The sequence below is a fragment of the Berghia stephanieae genome, chromosome 13, assembly GCF_034508935.2.
Source record: "Berghia stephanieae isolate SIO BIC M18660-M18661 chromosome 13, UCSD_Bste_1.3, whole genome shotgun sequence".
In the NCBI taxonomy this organism is placed as follows: domain Eukaryota; kingdom Metazoa; phylum Mollusca; class Gastropoda; order Nudibranchia; family Aeolidiidae; genus Berghia; species Berghia stephanieae.
The window spans coordinates 29,707,215-29,723,598 of NC_088372.1; the positions used below are offsets into that span (position 1 = coordinate 29,707,215).

The window sequence follows — 16,384 nt, forward strand, 5'->3', positions numbered from 1 at the left end:
GCCCCCCCCCCCCCCCCCTCCCCCCCAAAGTGTTGACATAATATGTGATCGCTCCCTTATTACGTAGAATACCCACACGCTACGCACGGGCTGAGCGAGCGACTGCGCCAGCCGCAGACAGCCGCCATTTTAATCTCCGTGCTCAGGCCATTAGAATAACGAAGGTCACGTTCCATCGCGGCCTGTGCTCTTGAGCACGTTGCCGGTCAGCTGTTTCCACGAATCACGCACGATCCTCTGCGATGCACATGAAATGTGTTGCTTTTAAAATCACATAATTTGCTGTTACTGTTACCGTTATCATTAAGCCGCCTGAAATGTGTTATAAATTATATACCTAGGCCTACATGAAAAAGTCGGTCAATTTTCACAAGGCTCTTATTGTACTATTTTCTTTAACATATTAAATATTAAAAAGGAAGTATCTAGGGAGACCATAGCAATAAAAAGATAGCATTGAGGGAGACCAATAAAAACGGGCCATTTAATTTTGGCTAGGGAGACCAAGATTTTGGCTTCCCGGGGTAAAACTATTTTTGCTTATCGAACTATTTGTTTCTGTTGAAGACGAGAGATTGTTTGGGCTTTTTTTCTTCTATTTATTAATTGCTTGATTTTTGTTGTTGCTGGCCTCGTTCTTTTAATCCTTGTAAAAATATTATTATCATACCCTCCCACACCCCCCCCCCCCCCCTTCAAAAAAAAAAAAAGCCAGAAGAGATTGTATATTATCAGCCGTTCAACACAAAAATTTATTTAGCTCTCTTTTTTTCTTGTTTTTTTTTTTTTCTTTTTTCTTTTCTTTTGATAATATTCTTCAATTTTTGATAGGGAAACCTCGAGTTTGATCTTTTGACGTAAAACCGCAATTTCAATTATTTGTTTCTTTATAATGTGGAATTTGCTTCTTTTCTTCTTTTTTTTTTTTTTTTGGTTAGTTTATTTGTTCTTGATCATGGAAGGTATGATAATAATATTATTAAAAGGCCTGAAACAGAAAAAAAAAACCCAACAAAAACAATAAATAAAGAAACAACAACAACAAAAACAGCCACATCATCCATCACCAATCGTTTTTTTCCCCTTTTTTCTCACACATAAAACACCCATGCACAGCACACACCAACAACACACTACCAACTCCCCCTCTCTAACACAAACACTCACACACGGACAAACACACACACACACACATACACACACACGCACACACACACGCACACAAATGCATCTACACGCAAATTACTCAATACCTATATAATTAATAATGGGTTTGGATGTGTTAGTGCAGACTATTAGTTTTCACATAGACTTTCAAAATAGAGTGAATTCAATAACAAAAACAATATGTAACTATAACTGACACAAAAACGTTAGTGATGTAAATTGACAACACACACACACACACACACACACACACAGAGAGAGAGAGAGAGAGAGAGAGAGAGAGAGAGAGAGAGAGAGAGAGAGAGAGGAGCGGAGGGAATGGAGAGAGAAGAGAAGAGGAGAGAGAGAGAGAGAGAGAGAGAGAGAGAGAGAGAGAGAGAGAGAGAAAGAAAGGGAGAGAAGGAGAGAGAAAGAAAGAAAGAAAGAAAGGATGAGAGAGAGAGAGAGAGAGAGGAGGGAAGGGAGAAGGGCATAGATATAGATAGATAGATAGAGAGTGATAGAGTGAGAGAGCGATAGATAGATAGATAGATAGATAGAGAGAGAGAACAGGAGAGAGAAAAGGGGATAGAGAGAGAAAGAGGGATAGAGAGAGAGAGAGAGAGAGAGAGAGAGAGAGAGAGAGAGAGAGAGAGAGAGAGAGAGAGGGGGAGAGAGAGGAAGAGAGAGAGAACAGGAGAGAGAAAAGGGGATAGAGAGAGAAAGAGGAGAGAGAGAGAGAGGGGAGAGAGAGAGAGAGAGAGAGAGGGGAGAGAGAGAGAGAGGGGAGAAAGAGAGGGGTGGTAGGTCACATTTATTGAGAGAGATATCAGCATAACGAGGCATCTCTGTATTTGTTCAAATTTATCATTGCCGATATGAATATTACAGCAAGTTGGTGTAAGTAGTTGTGCAGAAAAAAACATGCGTTTTTGCGGACAGGTATGGTATGTAACGACCAAGAAGAAGAAGAAGAAGAAGAAGAAGAAGAAGAAGAAGAAGAAGAAGAAGAAGAAGAAGAAGAAGAGATGGAATAGGGGGGGGGGGAGGGGAAGAGAAGGTGAAGTTTTCAATTTATCATTATATCCATTAGATCTACAATAAACCTTCAATAAAAAAAAACCCACACAAAAAAAAAAAAAAAAAAAAAAAACAAAAAAAAAAAAAAAAAAAAAAAAAAAAAAAAAACGAAATGAGAGAGCACAAAAGGACCATTGCAAAAATACGAATTACACCCAACCCCTTTCACGTTAACTCTCTCCTTACCAGCTATTTTCAGAATTTTATCCGAAACTTCATACTCACCAAACACACAAAAATAGATTTTTCGAACAGAATAATAGTAACGAGTATATTGTATATTTTGTTCAGAATAATGAGCTCTGCAACACAGTGCCGAGTTTTTATAGCTAGCTATAACTAAAAAATGAAATCAGAATAAGAAAATTGTTGGCTGCATAGTAACAAATTTGACGATTTTCCTATGGGTGGAAAGGAGATGGTTAAAGAGGACAATACCTTTGATTGAGGTGTGAAATTACAGGCATCCGAAATGAGAACAGCTGATTTCAGTCTACTCAAAATAAAATGCGTCTCAAAATTTAATATTCCACGGCGATTAATATATTTTGCACATCTTGCAAGATTTTTCATGTCGAACAAAGAAACGATTTAAATATTTTGTTTATATGTTAATTGAATATTTCTGAATAATGCCGTATAAAAATGTTTTGTCTCACTGATCTTGACGCTTGAAGACTCTACAATCAACAATAAGTCCTTCACCTTCATTTGGCCATAATAATAATAACGGAACCATTTTCCTTTTTTTTGGCGAGCAAAATAATTTTAAAATACTCACCGAATTTGGATGATTTTAGTAGTTTTATAGTTCCGACGAAGAAAGATATCAATTAAAAGTTAAAGCATTTGAATAAAATCGTTTGTGCGTGAGAATTGTCCTCTTCTGCCTTTGTTGATCTCAGGATTGTTTTGACCCTTGTCTCTGACAGAGGATGCGTTTCATGTCAACAAAACCTTTGACCTTTAAAGGTTGCATTACTTATTTTATGGACAAGAGTTTATTCGTGGCCTTCACACAGTTCTTTATTTGAATAAATTACTTTAATGTGTAGATATGGGTCATTAAAATATGTTAGTGTAATTTGGCGAAATTATTTAATGGAAAAATTAGAATTGAAAACAATTTTTTGGCAGGGCTTGTTTTTTAATCCCTGTTTGTGTCTTAGTTTCCTGTTTTGGATTCTCATCAGATTTGTACTATTTGATACGTATTTTCCTTTTAATCTAAATAAACTCACCAAGATGGAAAAAGATTGGCTTCATCTTTTTTTCTCGTGAATTCAGGTAAAATTCTTAGGGATGAGTAAAGTTAGAATATTCCTTGTATAACATTATGCATGGAATCAATTGATAATTTCAGCAGCTGAGGTGCGCGCGCATGCGCTCTTGCTCCGGTGGTGACGAATTTATGGCCATCCAAACAAATCTTATGTCAGTGAATGTGGTGAGTCTGTGATATGGAATTCGGTCCTGACTCTTGATAGTCACTGGAAACGCAAATAAATGAGAATATAGATATCTATAGACAAGATTATATAGTATGCTCAATCTTCTGTTAACATGGAAAGAATAGAGATACAAGTGCAGGCTGATTAGAGACTTTTTGTCAAATCAGGAAATCGTTGTTCTGATTTTATTTTTTTGTTTGTTTTGAATTAGAGACTGTCCGTTTACAGAACAATATATCAGTATCAATCTCCAAATTCGCCAGGACCTTATCACAGCTATTTATATCTAAGAAAAGGGGAGAGGAATATTCGATGGTTTAGACTTTTTAAATTTTATAGCCTGACTAATCTTCCAACTTGGATTCCAAGTCAAGTAAGAGACTGATAACTGTGAGAAGACCATCCTCTCTTGTGATAGTGATACCATTTTCAACAAAACAAAGGTAATAAAGAGTTAAGTGAAGCAAGGCAATGTATCATAAAGTCGAACTCAAGAAGAGTTGCAAGTGAGGAGGTTGAGATCATCTTCACACATACTTCACATGAAAGTTACTGTTACAGTACAATTTGACGTACAATGAAGAACAATATAGATATATTCCTTGTCCTTGCTAATTGTTAATAATAATAATAATAATAATAATAATAATAATAATAATAATAATAATAATAATAATAATAATCCACTTTCACATCAAATTGTTTTCACTTACTGTGACTCATGACATGGTTCACAATTTAAAGTGAATAAGAATCTGTATCAGTATCTGTGACTAACTTCATAAACCTCCTGTGGAATATCATCATACACGCCGCAATGGAGAATGAAATGCCAAAGAAAATTATTTGAAACAGGCGAGAGTTAAGAGATTACAAGATGTCTAAAGTCCTAAAGTAGATTTCTGAATTTGCTATCTCTGATAATTGCATTATTTCATTATTTGATGTGTCATAGAGATAGAGTCATAGGCATTCTTAAATGTAAATTAATGTATGATGAGAGAGGGTTTCTATGAACCATGGACCATACCATGTTCTCACCAGATAATGTCATGTCATGTCAATCAGACATATTCTTATATTGGTTGAATAGATTCAGTTATGGTTATTTGGACTCGAGTCGGAATAGTTTAGTCTCCCATGGCTGTATGTTTTTTGGAATTATTTTATTTTAAATTTTTTAATTAATTAATTTTTTTGAAATTTCAATTTATTTTTATTATTTATAAAATTGCATTCAATTGATGCAAAATGAAAATAATAATGGTAGAGTAACTATCAACAGGTAGTCTAAACCTGCTTTATTTGACGAAAAAGACAAAGCCATTGATCAATTGGAAGTTTTGGTAGAAATTAAAAAGAAAAAAAGGTAAAACCCTTCAAAAGGAGCATATAATTATAATAAGTCATTCAAAGTAACTGTGGTCTAAAGGAAACACTTTTCTAATAACATTACACGATGTGCAAATAAAATCAGAACAAAATAATACATATTTTCTGATAGTGTCAGAAAGGCAACAATTCTTCTACGGTCCGAAGAAGGGATTATATCAGCTGACTCAGTGTGATAGGAGCGAAACAGAATTTCTTCTGAACTCTTCTCCTGCTTCTATCAGTTCCACCCTCTGCCCACACTGTGTGTCCCCCCTGTGTTTGCGCATACACACTGGAGTGTGATGGAACCACAGGAGACTATTCAGACCTGAGTCCAAATTGTATGAGAGCAGTAGCAAAGTGTGTACGAACACTGAGCTCTATATCAAAATAAAGCTTGACTGAATTACTTTCAAGTCATAATTTTTCCCATTATTTATTACATTTATAACACCAGGAGAGCAGTAAAATTAGCGCAGCTCTGTTTTCATTGGAACAATAGTCGCATCACTATTTATTGAGTAAAAACTGCAAGAGTAAGATTTATTTCATATCAAGACAAGATTTTACTGAATTTTGTCAGTGAAGACTTAGGTTTTAGTTTACTATTTATTCTATTCCAGTTTAATTTTACTCATGCCTATTTGGTATACAATGGCTTCCATGTGAAATACCATTGCCTGAGTGGTCCTTTTTACAAAATAAATAAAATTCCCTTTATTTTATTCATCCCATAGGGGAAATTTGTCTATTCCAAGGGAAGACTGGGATAACCCAGCCGCAGTGCAGCGCCGCAAATTGAGCTAGGGCGAGGTGACTTGCTCATGGTGATTGAACTCAGTACCTTCTGGGTACGAAGCAAAGACCGTACCGCTGAGCCCCTGTATGGGTGGTCCTTTTCCTCATTAATGAAATATTTTATTAAAAATTATTTGGCATACAATTTTAGTGGATTGATTTGATATTTTGCTTGTTTCAGTGGCTCGAGTTCCCCCAAACTGGTTTGAGTAGCCTCAACATTACACAACAGCAATAATGGGTTACGAACTCGGACGGTTTGAAGGAGAGGTTGATGAAGAACTTATATGTCCCATTTGTAGCTGTGTTCTAGAAGACCCACAACAGGTATGTTATTTTTATTTTGTTCAGTTCAGTCATGAAATATATTATAGCTGTGTGGTGTGTGATGTGCTAGTGAAAAAATATATAAGTGATTTCACAATGATTGTTGCTATTATTTCTTAAAACAAGTGGATAACTCTCAATATTTGGAAGAAGTAAATGTTAATTCTAATTATTACACTACTGTATTGTGGAAATAAACATCGCCATCAACAATAACATTTGTCCAGTATTATAAAGTCTGTAGGTGCATGGAAATGAATCTGGCAACAGGGTGGCCAGATGGCGATTCCCAAGGCTAAGGTCAAATTAATGACTGATCATGATGCCCTGGCATTTATTCTAATCATTTGAGTGAACGGGTGATGAATTTCTCTTAATTTTAAAAAGATTTGCAAGTTACTCGGATATCAATCTGTAAAAAATGGTTCTATAATGTTTGGATTTGCCATTAATTCTGTGCTCCTTGGCAAAAGTTTAAGATGGGCTTTTATTTTTTCAAAGAATAGATCTTTTGAAGCAGGTATTGACATACTATAGTCAAATTATAATGATTCTTGAGTTTTTCGGTTTCTTATGCGTAAATTAAGAAAAAAAAAAGTTGGATTCAGGAATTGAATATACTGATTTGTGCTCATTGTCTAAAATAAATTTATTTTACTTTATCCATAGAAAGTCTTTTTCATGTATAATCGTCTTCGGCAGAATATTTTTGGAGCCTTGACATGTCCATGAGGTTTAATGACTTAACCAAGTCTATGTGTTTTTTAGATTTTATTAAAGAATGAATTTATATCTCTGCTATCTCTTTATTATATGTTCATTTATATTCAAACAGGCACCACAGTGCGAACATGCATTTTGCTCTGCCTGCATTCACGAATGGCTGACCCGCCAACCAACATGTCCTGTAGACAGGAGTGCCATCACCCCCAATCAACTCAAGCCGGTGCCTAGGATACTCAGGAATCTCCTCTCTCGTCTCACCATCTCATGTGATAATCAGGTAAAGACACAGGTTAATTTGTTCAGAACTTGAATTTTTTAGATTTGAAATCAAAAGTATAACCTGTCTCTCTCTATAGTTTTATGCCCTTGTCAATACAGTTTGATTCGGTTCTTTCTTTTTGCCAACAAAGATTCTCTTACGTTTTGACACTACGTCTTGTGCAATTTCTTTTATATTAAAAAAATCACCTTTATTCATTCCCAAGGGGACACTTCTCTTCACAGTCTATTCGTAGGGGAAACTGGAATAACCCAGGCATCAAGTGCAAAGTGAGCCAGGGTGAGATGACTTGCTCAAGGCCACAGTGTTGCAAGTAGTTGAACTCTGTACCTTTCAGATATGAAGCAAAGACCATACCTTTGAGCCAGGCTGCTATTATCCAATATTATTGTGCGGCTGTGTGGTCTGACACTCCTTTCGGATTGGAGCTTACTGGGTTCGAGCCTTGCTCAGTGCATAAAGTTGAGTCCTTGGAAAAGGCTTTTTACTCTCATTTTCTCACTGTACTCAGGTGTATACTGAGTACCTGGTCATTAACAACGTTGTCTCTGTCAGAAAAAAATATTTTAATATCGCTCAACCTGCATCATGTCTCGTTCTGCATGTTTCATGTTTCTGTTGATCAGGCCCCTTTGTAAAGCGTTTTGAGCATGATAAGCGGATATTTAAAAAAAATAAAAATATTAAGCTGTTCCTCAACGGTATCATTAGATAACATCGCCTAGGCATTCCATGAAGGAATATAGATTTTCCATCAAACAGGATGTCTCATGTCAACAGGAATCACCCATGTTGTCCAAAGTATAGCGCTACACGTAAAAGCTCAAGTTTCTGTAGTGTTTTTTAAAATTTCCTGATTAGTAAGGTTTTTCTCGACTTGAATGGTTTCTAACCAGATCCACCTATACAGTACTAATGAGTTACAGTCCGTGCCTCAGGTGAAATATGAATCAAGTCCTACAATTCTAAAGTCAAGAGTCTTTTACACAACATCATCTGTTCAGAAAATTATTAGGCTTATTTTATTGTCCTGTGGAGTCCCATACTTTATAGAATTAATTATTTTTATTCATTCTATTGTCATGTGAAACCTCATACTTTATAAAATTAATTCTTTTGATTCTTCCTCCTTTTGTTCCCTCAAAATTGATCGTAACTTTCACAATAATTCAAGAGTCTCCAGAAAATATTGTCTTATCCCTTTTCTACTATTTTCGTTTCTGCTGACTTAATTTTTTGTTTTTCTCAACATCTTTCACTCTTTTTATACGAAAATAAATGTTCATCTATGATACATGGGTGATGTGAAATATTGGCCTTTGGATGCTGCTTTTTACATAGAAGATTAATTTTCTTTTTTTTTTTTTTTTCCAGTCTGCATATTACATGTACATCATTATGGGTAAAGACAATAGCAGAGAAAGCTTAGGGTATTTGGCATGTCAAAGAAAGAGATTATATTATGTCATTTACACAAGCATATATATATATCAAATATATGTTTATTTATTTATTTTTAATTACTTTTTAAAAATTGTTTTTTTTTGTTTTTTTTTTTCTATTGCAGGCATTTGGTTGTACAGCTCTCATCAAACTAGACTTGCTGCCATCCCATTTACAAGACTGCGAATTCAACCCAAAAAAACCCATGCAGTGTGATAAGGGATGCGGCCTTATCATACCTAAAGATGAAATCAAGGTACACATCACAGTCATCACAGGCAATAATAGTAAATGGGAGATGAATTTTGTAATGATATCAAGGATTATCAGATAATTGTGATAATGTAAAAATGTTATTAATAGTGAACTAGTTAGGATTGAAGTTATTCTTGTTATTCGAATTATGAAAACAAGAGTGAGTTTTCACCTTGATATAATGTCCTTTTTTCATGAATTCAACTAATTTCCAGTTCATGTTTGCTCTTTAAATTATTTTCACATTGTTAGCTTGAAAGTTTTTTTGTTTTTTTTTGTACTCTTTAAGAGATTGGTTCTCTGAAGAGCTTTGGTTAATAATTAACTCATTACACCTTGAATCACCCATTATCAATCCACCCTTGAATCGCCCGCTATTACTGCCTCTCATTGTACTTCCTGCAACGACAGTAAAGTAATCTGGAGAGTATTACAGTTTTCTGCATTAAATTCCTGGATGAATTCCCTTTTATTGATTGTAAATTTCGTCTCAGAATTCTCCACGATTGCAAATTTACAATAGTTCAAACGAACTGAAATTTTTCTGGGTCAAAACGGTGTTCAACTTTCTGACTGACTTACTTCGTGGCCTGATGATGATAATGTTGATGTAAATGATGGAGAATTTTATTATGAAAAGTTGATTCTTTTCCCTTACTTTTTCTTTTTATTTCATTGAAATAGCACGGGTAGTTATCTCATAAATAATTGTTAAAACGTGTAACAGATAAATTATGCGGAGTTGCACCCCTTGGTGCAAGGAAATATGGTAGGATTTTTATGACACCATCCAAGTGGCGAAGGGTTAATGTTTCCTCTGTGTCTCTTGTTGCTGTGCCTTTGAAAGTTACATTACTTATTAATAAAGTTTGTTGAAACTAGTCAAATGAACATTTCAATGGCTGTATTTTTACTTTTTAAAATTTGTTAAAAGTATTTTTTGCCTCTGTTATTGACCGATAGCCAGAACTTGACAAACTGTGGTCAACTTAATTACTTGCTTTTTACCAGAAGCAATCAGCTCCACAGATCTTGATCATCACTCACAATTCTAACTCAGGGGATTGAAATATGCATAGTACGTCAGGTGTCGGAATGCAATCAATCCCTCATCAGTGTGTCAAAATATTGTGGTAAATTTGTGCAGCTATATGGTCTTGTGGTATGACACTCGCATTCAGATCGGAAGGTTCTGGGTTCGAGCCTCGCTCGGCGCATAGTTGAGCCTTGGAAAAGGCTCTTAACTCAAATTCTCTCATTGTACTCGGGTGTAAAATGAGTACCTGGTCGTTAACAACGTTGTATGTAATACTTCCTAACAGGCACCTTGTCTCATACTACATGTTGCATGTTACTGTTGATCAGGGGGGGGGGGGGGGGAATTCTGGATTCTTTGCTTTTTAAAATAATACTCACACCCTGTGGTGTTGACATTTCAGCTGCTTGGCATGCAGCTATGGGTTGACCAACCACATTGAGAAATCCATCTCAAAAACTTATCATGTTGCCTTTATGGACTTTCGGGGAAGGGAATAAAAAATACTTCCCCAACTAAGCGTTTGGGCAGTGATTAGAGCTGTTACAAGTTCCATATTTGTTTCAATTCGACATTTTGAAAATCTGTTTGAACTTCTTTTGTTAAAAATTTTTTTGTAAGTATCTCAATGTGAATTAAGGAATGTGTCAACTGACATTTTTGTTGCCTGGGATTTATAAGTCGGCTGGACAAAGAATAATCTGACATGTTCATGCTTATAAAACGCTGCAACCATCAATTAAGGTGATGATGATATTCGCGCATTAAGAAGATGATAATAGTCATGACAATGACAATCATAATGGTAGTCATGATAACATTTCATTATATAAATGATTAGTAATGTTATCACTGTATAATATATGATAATTAATGATATAATAGTAATGATACCCTTTGATTAAAAAAAAAAATCAACAGGACCACAACTGTGTGAGAGAACTCCGCCGAATGATGTCAGATATGCAGCAGAAATTTACAGACTTACAGACAGAGAGTATGGAACAAAAATTACAACTGGTGGAACAGAAGAGAGAAATATTAATGTTAAAGGTAAATTATTTATGAAATGGGATTTCAAGTGTTTCTCGAGGCTATTGAAGACTCTGGATTTTCAACATCTTCTTGACCTCGTGTTAAAAAGAAAAGCGCTTGAGTTTTATCTTTAGTGGAGCTAAAATTTTGCTAATGTTTATACTTCCAATAATTATTCAAAGAGTCGTGCATTATGTTCTGTGAGCCATTCCCACCCCTCCCTCGCTAAAAAATATTTTGTAGCATTTTCTAGCTAGCTGATCACGATTTCTAATTTTATCTGATTCATTATTTTTTTTTTTTAATAAAAAGGATCTGAAAAAAGAACATTTTTTTCCCGTGCTTTTTTAGTCTGTTGTATATTTTGATTTGTGAATAGATTAACTATTGATTGTAACTATTATTTTTTTTATTTTATTTTTTTTGGTTTGTTTTTATTTTCATAGTGCCCTGAGCACCTTTTAGTGGAAGTGTGCGCTTTATAAATGCTTCATTATCATTTTATTATTATTATTATTATTATTATTATTATTATTATTATTATTATTATTATTATTTATTATTATTATTATTGTTATTATTATTATTCTGTAGGAGCTGTTGCGTTCCATGAGAGTGAGCAATCCAAGAATTCGTGAGATTCAGTCCAATATGGAGAATGAAGATGTTGTTAGGTAAGTTTGTGATAACAGGAAGACCTAGGCCCTATAAACAAATCCAACAAGGAAAATTTTTTTGATTCTTGACAATGCACTAGCAATAAATAAATAACTTGGGATTATTAACCCTTTTGTTTTGGATGGCAAATAGAAAAGATGGGACAAGATAACCTTTATATCCAGCTAAGGAATTTACATTATTTACCACACTGTCTAACTATTAATAAGTAATGATGTCATATAAATAATAATAAGATGATAATGATTATCATAATAATAATAGTAATAATAATATTAATAATAATAATAGTAATAACAATAATGATAATAATCATAAAAATGATAATAATGATGATAATAATAATAATAATAATAATAATAATAATAATAATAATAATAATAATAATAATAATAATATAATAGAAGTAGTAGTAATGCTATCAATGCTTGCACATTATATTTAAATTTTGTGTAGTACAGCAATGAGATATTTATACTTTGTGAATATTCATATTATATTTGATTTGAGAGAGAGAGTGAGGAGGACCACAGGCTTTCCTTCTCATAGCTTGTTACAGGAAATAATATAATATGGAGTATGATGAAGATAGTGATGGTGTTATAGGGAAATGGTGAAAGTGAAGGATTGTAACGAAAATATTAGGAAGGTTGTTATGATGATGATGTTGTTGTTGTTGATGCCGTTTTTTTTGTTTTTTTTCGATGACTACGATGTTACTAGTGTGCATCTTTGTGAGTGTGTCTATGTCAATATTGTATTGTTATAAATGCGTAACCAAATGAGAAATTGCCACTTTTTTTAGGACAATAAAGATTTATTATTATTATTATTATTATTATTATTATTATTATTATTATTTTTATTATTATTATTATTATTATTATTATTATTATTATTAATATTATTATTGTTATTATTATTATTATTGTTATTATTATTATTATTATTATTATTATATACTTTGACCAGATGGGTGAACGGTCTTCGTCCTGCAAGGGTAACTCGATGGGGAGGGATGATATCAACACCAGACGCAGTCTTACAAGCTGTCATTAAACGGGCCCTGATCGAGAGTGGCAGTCCCTCACATGTCGTGAATGAGCTCATGGAGAATGCCCACGAACGTCGATGGCCTAGTGGCCTCAGTACATTAGAAACCAGACAACTCAACCGTAGGCAGTATGAAAACTATAATACAAAGAGAATTCCAGGTGAGGCTTTAAAAAAATTTATTTTTTTCTTTACTTATACGCGAGATATTAAAGAAAAACTTGACCAAAAATTAATAATACTAATAATAATAATGTAATTTATTTATATAGCACCTGTCCCATACAATGTAGTTCTAGCCGCACAATTTTACATGGCATGCAACAAAGATCATTAAAAAAAAATTGATAAATAATTACTCTGTCATATTATCAACAACCAACATTTAAAAGATGAGAATAAGGAATTATTTTAAAAAAATATGTAGCTCTAGCCGCACAATTTTACATGGCATGCAACAAAGATCATTTAAAAAAAAACTTGATAAATAATTACTCTGTCATATTATCAACAACCAACATTTAAAAGATGAGAATAAGGAATTATTTTTAAAAAATGTAAATTAGGGTAATATGTTTATGAGATGACACTACAAAAATAATGTAATTAAACCTGTGGTATATTATGAAGATTGCTTATCCATTCTTCTTTAACTGTAATTTATTTTTAAAATAATTAAACAAAAAAATATATGCTCAATAGGGAATGAGATTAGCGGAAGAGTAGCATCCCTTGATTGGACGTCACCGGCGGAAAAGTTATTAGAGAGAGAACGTCATGTTGGCTGTGCGCATGCGTCTCTCGTCCTCGCTTCCCGTGAAAGCGGCTTGAGATACTTCACTGAAAGCGAGGACGAGAGAGACGCATGCGCAAAACCAAATTGACGCTCTCTCTGTAAGGTGACATCCAATCAAGGGACGCTACTCTTCCCCTAATCTCATTCCCTATTGGGTCTTTCTATATACCATCTAAATATAACAGAAAGAGGTGACTTTTTAATTTTCTTTTTAAAACTGCTTCAGAATCAGTAAAGGTAGAGTGCATATTGAATGGTGGAGAATTCCACACTGTTGGAGCTGCGTAATATATTATAATGAATATACCAGAAGTAATATAATATGTGTAAAACCATATTAATGTTATGTTTTTCTTTCTATTGTTTTCAATCAATAACAACCCAGGTAAGCAAGCAGTGGTGATGATGGCCTGTGAGAACCAGCATATGCCAGAGGACTTAATCATAGAACCCGGTCTTATTATGATATTCGCACATGGAGTGGAATAGTGATATGGGGTAATTTTTTTGAAATTTATTTTACTTTACCATATGTTGTACGTCACACATGGTGCAGAACTGAAATGTGCGGTGAGGCAGGAAAATTGTGTAGCATAAAAAGTCCTTCAGAGTGATTTCGTTTAAGAAACTGCCCTGACTTTTAAATTGCTCTTCGGCGCCCTTCCAAATACTGATCTGACTCAATGAAACTGAATGTAAGCTTCAATTTTAATAAACGACAGCAGATAATGTGGACGTTTCGGGTTTTCCCGTTATCAACGAAACAGGATGAATGAAACACTGCACATGAAAGAGATGATACGATAATATGTGAAAATGGACATTTACCTTAGGAAAACTAAAAAATAGGGAATTCGCATTATCAGTACTGGCAATGACAATTTGTATCCTTCAACACCAGTATTTGTGCGGCTATGTGGTTTAGTGGTATGACACTCGCTTTCATATCGGAAGGTCCTGGGTTCGAGCCCAACGCTCGGTGCATAGTTGAGTCCTTGGAAAAAGCTCTTTACTCACATTCTCTCACAGTACTCAGATGTAAAATGAGTACCTGGTCGTTAACAGCGTTGTCTTTGTCCGAAAAATTGTAATATCGCCTAACAGGCGTCATGTCCTGTCCTACATGTTAAATGTTGCTGTTGACCAGGGACCCCTTGTAAAGCGCTTTGAGCACATTTAGTGGATATTGCGCGATATAAAGTCAAAATTTTTTTTTTTTTTTTTTTTTTTAAATTTTCTCAGGACCAAGAAATGCTGACATTGACTGGGCCTACCTTTATTTACATTTTTTTTTTCTTCTCTATTCTTACAGGCAGAATATATAGTCAAGCAAGGACGGCATGCTGTGAATCTCCAAAAATATTTTTAAAGCTACAGTACAGTACTCACTGGATTATAGAACGCCAAATTCCTCCATTGTGGGCAGGGAAGGGAGGCTCTTACTATGTCTTCTCTTCCCCTATATCTTGTTTTCCAACATGCTTTCTCTCTTTGTCTTGGAATGAGATTACTTAGTTTTGTCCTTTCCTTTGCTGGAGTCCTTGGCCGTAAGAGAAACGGTCAAATGTATAGTGTTAGTTTTTAGAGATATTTTTTCTCTTGTAAATCATTCTCTCTGTTATGCACTGTATTTTTTGGGGTTTTTTTTTGTTTTATATAACAATGATTTGTAGACATTTGAGTGTATTCCTCTTAGTAGGGACCTATTCTTGCGTCTGGATAAGACTTTCAGGTGATCTCAAACTAAGTGCACTTACAGCATGCTCTTGGAATCTACCACTGTTTCCAATTTTAATATATTCCCCTTTGTCTTACTTTTTCTTGGGCGCTTTATTTGTTATTCTTGAACTTTTTACTGTCCCATTTTCTTCCTTTTTACTGGAGCTGATATGACCTTAATGTGTTGCAAGCGCCGTAAAACCATTAAAAACAAACAAAACAAACATTCTGGAGCTAAGTGACTGATTTTATATACATGTCATAACCTTCCATGAGTGTTGGGATTTGTCAAGCTCGGATTCTAGCACACTTTTTGGCTACTCCCAAGAGCGTGCTAGAAACCAGCGAGTACTGTATTATAATTAGGAGCATCATTTCACGAATGGCAAGAATTGAAAAAAAAGTTTCCCTGCATAATTTTCCTGTTGATATTTATAAATGTGCTACTGTGATGCTCAAAACGCCGTATCTTGAATGAAGGATGTGGTCATTTTATATTTTATAATGGACGAGGACCAGACAGTGGAGTTGGGATCCCTTATTCCATCTTGTGGAGTAGTTATTTTTTTTTTTTTTAATTCTTGATTACTGATTCTCTCTCTCTCTCTCTCACTCTCTCTCTCTCTCTCTCTCTCTCTCTCTCTCTCTCTCTCTCTCTCTCTCTCTCTCTCTCTCTCTCTCTCTCTCAATCACTCAATCCCTCGTGCGACTCTTTGCTTATTTATTTGCTCTGATTTTCTGGTATTTGGACCATGTTAAAACTACTAACCATGTAACAATTGATTGAAAATGTGGACTTAGTGTGGACTTAAAAATATATAAAGCGTAACTTTTGTTGCTTTTTTATAGATGAATACACACGCCTGCAAACTGTCCTCATTTCTCAGGGACTGTCTCAGATTTACAATTACAGAAAAGGTTGTTTTTTTTAGAATTAAATTTCCTGTGGCTACTTCACCTCTTCCATTTTCTTCTTCTTGTTTACACCTGAATTGAGACCTGGCTACTTGAAAATTTAAAGATTCATAATTTTTAGGGGGTAAAGATAAGAGTCGCTACAGTTTACTTTAAAAATCAACAATTTACCCTCATAAGTATTAAACAGCACTTCAAATGTGACCCATCGTCTCAAAACGGTTTTATGTCGGAACAAACCATATGCCTAAAAGCCGAATTTAATGTTAAAC

General features: G+C 34.5%; 2 protein-coding genes across 3 annotated transcripts in view; one reads left to right on the top strand and one right to left on the bottom strand.

Moving 5' to 3' along the window:
* Nucleotides 1-3,178, bottom strand: part of LOC144959181 (phosphonoacetaldehyde hydrolase-like) — a 37,400-nt gene extending 34,222 nt beyond the window's left edge. Inside the window, exon 1 of the mRNA XM_078891719.1 lies at nt 3,008-3,178. The gene's annotated coding sequence lies outside the window, so the exon portion shown is untranslated. The remainder of the gene's footprint in view (nt 1-3,007) is intronic.
* Nucleotides 3,179-3,617: 439 nt separating this feature from the next.
* Nucleotides 3,618-15,864, top strand: LOC144959122 (E3 ubiquitin-protein ligase NRDP1-like). Of its 2 annotated transcripts, none has more exons than XM_078891561.1 (9): nt 3,618-3,673; nt 6,031-6,176; nt 7,012-7,179; nt 8,750-8,881; nt 10,838-10,969; nt 11,546-11,625; nt 12,602-12,843; nt 13,864-13,976; nt 14,791-15,864. In XM_078891561.1, exons 2-8 carry the CDS (start codon nt 6,087-6,089, stop codon nt 13,965-13,967), a joined length of 948 nt encoding a protein of 315 aa, XP_078747687.1. In that variant the 5' UTR covers nt 3,618-3,673; nt 6,031-6,086; the 3' UTR covers nt 13,968-13,976; nt 14,791-15,864. The 2 variants fall into 2 exon arrangements, with proteins under 2 accessions (XP_078747687.1, XP_078747686.1); XM_078891560.1 differs by having other exon boundaries at nt 3,623-4,120.
* Nucleotides 15,865-16,384: the final 520 nt, after the last annotated feature.

Bases quoted from the DNA above. Each gene is read 5' to 3' on its own strand.
- LOC144959122 (XM_078891561.1), top strand. From the start codon at position 6,087: ATGGGTTACGAACTCGGACGGTTTGAAGGAGAGGTTGATGAAGAACTT. The intron at 7,180-8,749 runs GTAAAGACACAG...TTTCTATTGCAG, and splicing joins CCATCTCATGTGATAATCAG to GCATTTGGTTGTACAGCTCT. The intron at 8,882-10,837 runs GTACACATCACA...AAAAATCAACAG, and splicing joins TACCTAAAGATGAAATCAAG to GACCACAACTGTGTGAGAGA.